Here is a 10,956-nt window from a genome sequence, read left to right as displayed (position 1 = left end):
GTACAGTATGTGGAAAATAATGTTTTTTTTTACTTTAAACCGCATAAACCCATTTCATAACACCAAATACACAAAATAATGTTCTTTTTAGCAGCATCATATGACCCCTTTAATTACTCACCCTCATGTCGTTTTTTCACAGTATAAACCGTAAGACCTTCGTCATCTTCGGGAACACAAATTAAGATATTTTTGATGGAATCTGAGAGCTGTCTGACCCTGCATAGACAGCAACGTAACTGAAATGTTCCCAGGTCCAGAAACGTAGCAAGGACATGGATGAAATAGTCCATGTGACATCAGTGATTCAAGCATAATGTTATGAAGCTACAAGAATACTTTTTGTGCACAAATACGACAAAAATAATGACTTTATTCAACAAGTCTTCTCTTCCTCATCCTATCTGCAGCGGCGCCCCACCATTGTGAAGAGTAATACATACTGAATAAAGTCGTTATTTTTGTTTTCTTTTTTCTTTAATGTGTCATCAGTTTAAAATAGACATGACGCATAATGAAGTATGGAGGTGTATTTATCAGGACTTTCTGATGAATAGAAAGATTGAAATAAAAAAAAAACAGACATTTGAAAAAGAAAATAGAAATTTGTATTTTTTGACATTATTTAAAAATGCATTTTAGTAATTTATAATGACTTTACACATAAATAAATAAATAACCCTGCTCATTAATTACTCACCCTCATGTCGTTTTTTCACAGTATAAACCGTAAGACCTTCGTCATCTTCGGGAACACAAATTAAGATATTTTTGATGGAATCTGAGAGCTGTCTGACCCTGCATAGACAGCAACGTAACTGAAATGTTCCCAAGTCCAGAAACATACAAGGAGATCGGTAAAATAATCCATGTGACATCAGTGGTTCAATCGCAATTATACGAAGCTACGAGAATACTTTTTGTGCACAACAGAAAAAACAACAACAAATTTATTCAACAATTCGTCTCATCCGCATCACCCTGGTGCCATTTTGAAGAATATCCGCTGGACGTAAACAACGTATGCTGTTCTGTGTCAGCTGCGTCATGCCGGATCTGTTTCCTACGTTGTTGTGATTTGATCTGAACAGAAATAGCGTATCCGTGTGACACAGCTGACACAGAACAGCATACATTGTTTACCTCCAGCGGATTTTCGTTTTCATTTTCTGGTGAACTTTTCCCTTTACAAACAAAACAATAAGATAATTGCACAGAATATCTATTGATGCAAGCCCTTGAACTAGATGCTTAACCTCAGGTTGCTCTGAAGGGCCTGTCTCTGCTGCTAGTGTACTTGAAGTGAATTTGAGTGAAAGTGTTTCCTGAAGGGAAAGTAATCAGGTTATGGAATTATGAGTTATATCATCATGCTGTTGTCTTAATTTTTATTATTTTTATAAGTGATTTTTATAAAGTGATCTCTTTCAGAAAATGCAATAAAGAAAATTGCAATAATTTGTCAAGGTTTTAATGAATTAAGATACAGTAGGTGTTACATTCTTTCATAACCATTTTCCACCTCTCTGACCCTTAATTGAAAACACAGCTTGTGCTACTGTACCTGCTATAAGTAAATGACTTTGTTTGTGAGTGGCTAACATCTTTGTATCTAGTACACTGTTGTTTATGTAGCTGGTGCAGTTGCTGATGTGCAAACATTGAGGTTGCATCAATTCTGAGCCAGTTTATGTTGCTTCCTAAATGTTTCTCTGTATTCATCTTCTTGTTAAAAAGGATGAGGATTTTCCGGTTCGGGATGACTTCAGTGACGCTGATCAGCTGAGGGTGGGAAATGATGGAATCTTTATGCTGACTTTTTTCAGTAAGTAATGCAGAATGCTTATGTTTTACACACACATGTGCATGATTAGAATAGTACACTATTATAATCATACTAAATTGCATTACATTTTTACATAAAACTGGATAGAAAATGCAAAATAACTATTTATTTACAAAATGACTAGACTGAATTAAATGTGCAATTTACTAAGGTTTCATCAACCTTTTATGCACATGACCAGTTAAAGATTTAGCATTTCATAATTCATAATGCATACTGCTCAACATACTTATGCATATTACAGTATGTACTGTGTGTGTAGTGTGCAAGTTAACTAGTATGCCATTAGAAACATTGGCTACATCTGAAATCACATATTCTCTTGAGGAGCTATTAATCTGCAACCGCTTTAGTCTATATTGTATGTGTGTAGTATGAATATAATCTGGACATACTATGTTTGCCATGTTGTCATTATCATGTGACCTATCGGTGTCAGTTGCATGGCTTCACTGCCGTGGCCTCATAGGATAGTAAAGTGTCCATCTTATGTACACTTCAGAATCTCGCTGGAAGTAGTAGGTCGTCCGGGTACTTTTTTTCATACTCATTTACGTGTACTGTGAATTACGACATACTACTTTTGTCAAACACTGTTTTTTCACCTACTATATAGTATAAATGTATGTGATTTCAGATGCAGTCACGTGATTGTTTGTAATTGCATGTTGATTTCCTCAATTAGTGCTGTGTGCGCCATCTGGTGGCATTGGGATGTATTGCACTTCAAGTATTTCTATACACGGTTGTCAGTCAGAAGTATAACACAGTCGTTCCCAACCCTGGTCCTGGAGGCACCCCAACACTGCACATTTCGCATGTCTCCTTTCTCTGACACACCAATTTCAAGTCTTGAAGTCTCTACTAATGAGCTAATGACCTGAATCAGGTGTGTTTGATTAAGGAGACATGCAAAGCGTGCATTGTTGGGGTGTCTCCAGGACCAGGGTTGGGAACCACTGGTATAACACACTGCAGTGCAGTCGATCATAGTCCAGTCATGTTTAATAAATGATTAGTCATGCTTTCATTAACGATGCATCACCATCTTTGGGACATATGTAAGCAGTTTTTCAAGATGGTCTGCACATAAAAATACAGAATAGTTACTGAAGATATTTACATGTACTTTAAAATACAGTCATTCTTCATTAATGCATTATTATCTCTCTTTTTGTGTAACCAGTGGCCTTTCTGTTCAACTGGATTGGGTTTTGCTTGTCTTTCTGTTTGACCAACACCATTGCTGGCCGATATGGTGCCATCTGTGGCTTTGGCCTCTCTCTTATCAAATGGATCCTTATTGTGAGGGTGAGTCTCTAAGTAATGAATCGATTAACTCAAAACCCACACAGGAGGATACAAAAACTCAGGGGTTATCTTTGAGTGAGTGGAACATTGTGTTATGAATGTGAATTTAATCATTATTAAACTCGATGCTCAATGGTCTTTACAGTTTTCAGATTACTTTACTGGATACTTCAATGGGCAGTACTGGCTCTGGTGGATTTTCCTTGTTCTTGGTAAGTTGTTTTCATGTTATATTAAGTAGGACTTTTATAGTATGATGATCTGATAATAGCCGAATGAGTGTTAAAGGGATAGTTCAACCAAAAATGAAACATTTGTCATTATTTACTCACCTTCAAGTTGTTACAAACCTGTGCAACTTTCTTCTGTTAAACTCAAAAGAAGACATTTTCAAGAATGTTGGTAATCGAGCAGGTAGCTATTGACTTCCATTGTACTTTTTGGCATAGTATGCAAGTCAATGGCTACCAGCAAGTGTTTGGTTATCAGTGCTATTTAAATATCTTCTTTTGTGCTCACCGGAGAAAAGAAACCCCTACAGGTTTGGAACAGCTTGAGGGTGGGTAAATGATGACAGAATTTTAATTGTTTACTCTAAAATAGTTATTGATAAGTTTTTGTCATTCATCTGCAGTACTCTAGCGCCACCTGCTGGTTGACTGACTACATGATGACATGATTCAAAATGCACTTCCAAATACATAGTCTTTCATTAATAAATGCATTATGACCTAAATGCATTTTGTTAATTAGAGTAGATAATATTAATGAACAATAATCTTGAGGGCTTTGAGGCTTTTGGAAAATTTGGAAATCTTATAATTGTGTGAAATAATATGGCTGCAGTAACCTAAATACTGCAATATATTCACTTTGAGAATTTTGAATTAGTGTGATTTGCTAAGAGCAGCTAGGTGTACTATTATTTTCTTTTTCTGTTGTCTGATGGATGTGAGTGGGAAACGCCCCTAAAATTTTCTTTAGAGCATCTAGTTATTGACCTATGACCTGTCTGTCATGCACTCCAGGACTCCTGCTGTTCTTCAGAGGGTTCGTGAACTACCTGAAAGTGCGTAACATGTCAGAAAGCATGGTGTCTTCACTCCGAACCCGCTTCTTCCTCCTGTACTAGAGGTGAGGATGGCATCACACACACACACACACACACACACACACACACACACAAACCAAAATCGTGATTCTGTCAATAATAGAGGTATAATTATTTACCCATGTCCCATTCTTTTCAAAATGATGCAACAACTTGCAACAGAAAACAACAGAAAACTGGTCAATAATTGTATATAGGAAAGAAATGACAGAGCAATTGATTAGGTTTTGTTATATTAATTATACCGGTTACACTTTACTTGAAGGGGTGTGCATAAGACTGACATGACACCTTCATAATCATGACATGACACCTACATAATCATGACATGACACATGTCATGAATATGAAGGTTTTTTATGCATGTTTATGACAACTGTCATTAAGTGTCATTCGCTCAGTTATGTCATTTTTAATGCAAATATGACATTATTTGACCTAACACTAACCTACCCCTACCCCTACCCCTAACCATAGCCCATAACAAAGACATCTCAAACAATGTCATCATGATTATGAAGGTGTCATGTCAGTCTTATGCACACCCCTTCAAGTAAAGTGTTACCATTATACCTGATTATTAAAGGTGCGTTGCAATCTTTGCAAACCAAATAGCAAAAACAACTTTTTCATAGATCTCGGTTTGCGTGTAGTTGCTCTCAAATCACTTAATAAAAAGGGTAATTTTATTCATTTATTTATTTAAATCTTTCTGGGTTGTTTTACAAATACAAAGGTTTTTTTTTTAAAGGGATAATTCACCCAAAAATGAAAATTTGATGTTTATCTGCTTACCCCCAGGGCATCCAAGATGTAGGTGACTTTGTTTCTTCAGTAGAACACAAACGAAAATGTTTAACTCAAACCGTTGCAGTCTGTCAGTCATATAATGGAAGTGAACGGGAATCACGGCTTTGAGAGTCAAAAAAACATACACAAACAAAACCAAATTAAACCCTGCGGCTCGTGACGATACATTGATGTGTAAAGACACAAAACGATCGGTTTGTGCAAGAAACTGAACCGTATTTATATTGTTTTTTACCTCTGATTTTCACCGCAATGTCCGAACTGTGCATGCATCCGGCGCCTGACGCGTCTTCTTCTTCTTGCTTTACGGCGGATCGCAGACTTATAAGTGCATTACCGCCACCTATCTCTCAAAAGGACCATTGACACTCTATCTAAAATCTCAGTTAGGAGTGTCAATGGTCCATTTGGGAGATAGGTGGTGGTAATGCACTTATAAGTCTGCGATCTGCCATAAAGCAAGAAGGAGACGCGTCAGGTGCCGGCTGTTGAGAATGCACTCAGGACAGTTCGGACATTGCAGTAAATCAGAGGTAAAAAACGATATAAATACTGTTCAGTTTCTTGCACAAACCGATCGTTTCGTGTCTTTACACATCAATGTATCGTCACGAGCCGCAGGGTTTAATTTGGTTTTGTTTGTGTGTTTTTTTGACTCTCAAAGCCATGATTCCCATCCACTTGCATTATATCACTGACAGACTGCAACGGTTTGACTTAAAAATCTCCGTTTGTGTTCTACTGAAGAAACAAAGTCACCTACATCTTGGATGCCCTGGGGGTAAGCAGATAAACATCAAATTTTCATTTTTGGGTGAACTATCCCTTTAAGTCTTTCCCCTATCAGCCATTGTTCTGCCAAAACAGAAATGCATTAAAAAAAAAAAATTGTGCATGCATATGCATTAAAAGATTGTTACAGAAGTATCTGACTTGTTTTTGCTAAATGTGGTTAAATATTTGGCTGCTCTTACTCAAGACTTCAACTCGACACTTACTCGATCGCTTTATTTTATTTATTTATTTTTGCGGTGAACCTAATTACTGTGGCTGTCATGTTATTTGTTGAAGGAACACTTCCTTTCTGGTCAGGAATTACCCAATATGCATAATAACCAAGCAGGTTAAACATGTGCATTTAAATCATTCTGGGAAATGACATGTGACTAGGACTGGGCGATATAGCCAAAAAATGATCTTTTGATATTCGAGAAATGTCATATATGTTACCTCAATGTGTATGTTGTTGGTCTCAAATGACTGAACAAAATGTAATTTTATTTATTAATTTATTTAGTCTGTCTTTGTGAAAAGCGAACCAATATTTCTCATGAACTAGACTAACATATTTGTTTTGCCATTTTTATAATAACTTTGATAGCAGGATTGAATGTTTGTACTTGACTTGTGCAGTCAAAACTACAATTTGTGTAAAATTTAAAAAGATTATTGTGCTAACATATGATTATTTACTGCAAAGGTTGCAATTTTATGATTTTGTGCAGCGATAGGGTTGATTACAAAATGTGGGATGCAGATAAATATAATGTGTTTGGTCATTAAAAATTAACATTTTTATTACAGTTAGTTGAATATAAATTTATAATGGCATTGTGGTATAGTTTAAAAAACCTCTTGGGACAGACCAAAATTACGATTTTAAGGGGGGGCTTTTGTTTAAAACTAGTCACTTTTCATGCAAAGTTATTTCTACATTAGAAAGTAGTTTGTCTAAGTAGGTCTCACAACAAAATAACATGAGATTTGTGTCTTTAAAAAAATAAGTAAATATACAGTACGTTTTACCCTATGGTGGAGGAACCTTTTAGTGACATTTTTCTTGGCTTGAATTTGTTCCAGAACAACACAAGAACTGATTTTGCTTTTGTTCACTTGGCCACGCAAGCCGGATGTCATTTGCTTCATTGATAATGGCTCTCATAACCTTGCTTATATGGAGTTTGCACATTGAAGGCCATGGTGGCAGACCTCCAAAAAACAAGCTTCGCTCTCATTCACTCTGTCTCTTTCAAGGTTGCCTCACCAAAACATTCCTTCCTAATGTGAAATTCCTTGATGATTTGCAACCCATCAAATGAACTGGACTGGATCCCACTGAGGGGAAGAGGAAGAAGAGAAAAAATAAAACCAGTATCTCTGCCAAACGTTCTGAACTGAACTTGGTAAAAGCGGAAGGTTTTTCTGCGCTCTGAACGAGTGCAAATCAGCTCCAGTTTTCACATCGTAACTCCCAGTTGGCCTCAGCCCATAAACGTCTGGTTGATTACTAGATTTGGACAAGACAAAAAAGTCACTTTACGGTTAATCTTTCCACACACTGCATGCAGAGTAATGAATTTGTGTACTTGGGTCGGAAAAACTGCAAAAGATCACTAGAAATATGCAGCCAAGACATCCTATGCAATGTCTTTTACCAAACTGGGTTAGCAGTCCTAAACATATGAAATTAGACTAGTTTAATTCTCTTTGCTTCGTTGCATCCAAGGCCTTGGCAAATTTGATTGCATTGCAGTATTAATATACCAAGTTTAGATAGAATTTGACGCGTAACTTCAGCTAACGGCGATGTAAAGTACAGTTGCACAGTTTCTCTTCTTCTTAAGTTGTGTCTCGCTTAACTTAATAGTAAATGATTAAGAAACTTCATTGATGTGTTTCAAACTGGAAATGGAATTTGTACTTATCCTAAAATATATATTTGCCTTTTGCACCTTCATTTTTTTTCCCTCTTTTTATAGGTTGTTTTAAGTTGTGACTTTGCTCAAGCTGTGACCCGCCTAGATGACTTTAGTTACTTGAATGTCTGAATGCAACTGTCATTTGTTTCTATTAATCACAAGCCTCTTTAGCAATATCGGATATTAAAATAAATGCATGGTTAACTCGGTTACAGCAGTTTAAACGACTAATCCAGTAAACAAACAACAACAAAAAAAGGCAACTTACATTTATTAAACGTATGTAAAACAACCAACCAACTTTTGTTGGAATAATGATTTTGGATTTTCTCTGATTGGCAGAGATGATTGTGTGCTATGTTTATTCTCTTGTCTTGCATAATGCCAATAAAATTTGAACTTCCAGATACATTTCTTTGGAGCTTTTGTTTCAAGTTAACAAGCATTCTTAACATGCATTTTCATCCCTAGCCATTATTTGTCGTTTCAATCCAAAATGTCATGTGGAATATGGGTTGTGAATGCCATTTCATGTTGACTTTATTCTCACTAAAAGTGATTTATTGAAGCTTTTATAATGCCGTTGTAATTGAGTATTTAATTAATTGGTTGGTTGGAAATTATACCAATTATTACACTTAAGAACTAATAATATTTAAAATGTTAGTCCATATCCTTCTGCAATGCAGCATTTACAGAGAAGATGAGTAAAGAGTAATTGTATAATTGCTCTTTTGATTTGTGATTGCTTATGTTACGTTATTTTTATTACAAATTAACTGCACCCTTACCATAATTTACCATAGTAAGCATAGTTTCTGCTAAAATGCTTTTTTTATTATTGTTCAGTAAAGCAATAGTTTATTCAGAATTATCATTGTGTTGCATTTTAATGACATTTCTGGTTAAAACCAAGTAACAAAAAGTGTAATAACAGCAACTATGATGTTTTGTTGGAAAACTTTAGTTAATGTGATAAATTTAGCTTTCTCAAGCAAGTAGTGTAATGGACTAACCACTTTACGTGTTTGTTTAATACTTTGATATTCTATTCGATATTCTCAAAAGGCTATTCCTTCATCCCCACCACTGAGTGGCACTTTTTCCCTTCTACCCATTTCCAAGTTCTCACACACACAGAGACAGACCGAGTTTATTATTCTTAATAAACTTTTAATGAGTGACCCATTTGCATAACGTCTTTCCGGTCGGCACATGGTACTACTGTTGTGGACTGCATTTTTCCAGTCCTTTCTTCTGAATGGATGGCTCACTGCTCACAATCATTCTTTCCGGCCCAGCGGGTAAATAGTGGCTCTCTTAAGCTCCGGCACACCTCCACTCACTCCTCAGCATGCACAGGTACGGATAGGAATGTCAGGGGCTGGGTCTCAACCTGCACTCACAGCATGCACGTTTTTTTTTCCTCTATTCACTCTGAATTGCTGGGCATTAACACTGTAGAGATATGCAACAAAACAAAATTAACAAATCTATCTAGTTTGGTCACATTGCACACTTTATTTATAGTGTAGATGCATTGTAGGATGACTCCCACTCTACACTGCAATTGCAATGCAGACACACCATGGTACTGACATATTACTATATTCACATAGCATTGATGTATGTAAACTATTTTAAGTCAAGGTCAGAAATGAAAAGGGGCTCAGGGTAAAACTAATAAATATATAAATAAATTAAAAAAAAATAATAATAATAAATAAATGTTTTTTTCCTTTAGTTAAATTTTGTTAGGTGTACATTATTTGTATTTTCTAATTATTATTTATATTTAGTGATTTATTTAATTATTTATTTGGAATGAATTATTTGATGTTCTTGAATAAAATATGCTAAATATTTTAGTGTATATAATTATGCAGAGACTTCATCTAATTGAAATGTTTGAAGCAAAAGAGAGACATACAATGTGTTTATATGGTTAGAAATATTACTCCCAATGAAAAGTTAATTTCTCTAAGGTAGGTCAAATAATATAATGGTAATGCTGTTTAAAGAAATATGCTGTCATCTTGATGCCACATCCAAAATCCAGTAGTATCATAAATTGATTTTTTTTTTATTAATGCCTCTGTTTACTTCCTCCTAGCAGGAGCAATACAGAGCAAATCCTGTCACATGTATCCAATAAAAAAAGAGAGAGAATGAATGTATGTGTGAACTGCAGTGTGTGTGTGTGTGTCAGAGAGCGCAAGGGCCATGCTGACAATTGCTGTCGGCAGCATTTTCAGGGCTTTTTTTTTTTGTTCCTGGCAACGTCTAAACCGAGTAATGCACCCACTGGCCTCTCCTCCGCATGCACAGGTACGGATAGGAATGTCAGGGGCTGGGTCTCAACCTGCACTCACAGCATGCACGTTTTTTTTTCCTCTATTCACTCTGAATTGCTGGGCATTAACACTGTAGAGATATGCAACAAAACAAAATTAACAAATCTATCTAGTTTGGTCACATTGCACACTTTATTTATAGTGTAGATGCATTGTAGGATGACTCCCACTCTACACTGCAATTGCAATGCAGACAGATTAATTGATTTAAAAAAAAAAAAAAAGGCAATCCCATAGAAAATTTGAACACATCGTTGTTTGCTCCACTTTGGATGTTCAAAGTGGCTTATAGCGACAAACTGACCAAGTCATTCGTTTTGCATGAGCGTTGTCAAGGTGTTCATTCATGCAGATTTGTCACATCTCTCCCCTTTGGTCAAGACAGTGGTTTATAAGCATTCATGCAGAAAATTAATTGCTGTAAAGTTGGCTGCCATCAAGCAAAGCTACTCGCTCTCATTGGTAGTTGCTGCCTTGTAATGCTGCTCATTTGCATAAAGTAAAATAAAAATGCCCTTTTAAAAATTATATTTATTTGATTATGTATCGTTTTTCTTCCATAAAATATGTAAAATATTACATACTTTACTTGCTCTTATTGGTAGTTGCTGCATTGTAATGCTGGTTATGTGCATAAACAAAAACAAAAAAAAAACATCCCTTTTAGACTTGCACTATTCATTTGCTGCTTGTTTTCTTAAAAAAAAAAACACTTGCTTTCTAATCTTTTTGTATTCTATCTGTTTTCTTTTCATTTATTACACAATTAACAAAAGCAAAAAAGACCTCTAACACTAGCTTGCTCTATTCTTTTTCTATTCTATC

General features: G+C 35.7%; 1 protein-coding gene across 3 annotated transcripts in view; it reads left to right on the top strand.

The window, feature by feature from the left end:
- LOC107674006 (NEDD4 family-interacting protein 2-like) overlaps nt 1-10,956 on the top strand; it is a 33,770-nt gene that overhangs the window by 11,670 nt on the left and 11,144 nt on the right. The window contains exons 4-8 of one of the 3 annotated variants that reach the window (XM_016467859.1): nt 1,738-1,825; nt 3,033-3,157; nt 3,303-3,369; nt 4,186-4,291; nt 7,113-8,035. In XM_016467859.1, coding sequence (XP_016323345.1) covers nt 1,738-1,825; nt 3,033-3,157; nt 3,303-3,369; nt 4,186-4,289 — 384 coding nt within the window. In that variant the 3' untranslated portion in view covers nt 4,290-4,291; nt 7,113-8,035. The other 2 variants (XM_016467861.1, XM_016467862.1) reach the window with 2 other exon arrangements.

This window comes from Sinocyclocheilus anshuiensis, unplaced genomic scaffold, assembly GCF_001515605.1.
Source record: "Sinocyclocheilus anshuiensis isolate Anshui unplaced genomic scaffold, SAMN03320099.WGS_v1.1 scaffold348, whole genome shotgun sequence".
Classification (NCBI taxonomy): Eukaryota; Metazoa; Chordata; class Actinopteri; order Cypriniformes; family Cyprinidae; genus Sinocyclocheilus; species Sinocyclocheilus anshuiensis.
This window is presented reverse-complemented; position numbering and strand designations above follow the sequence as displayed.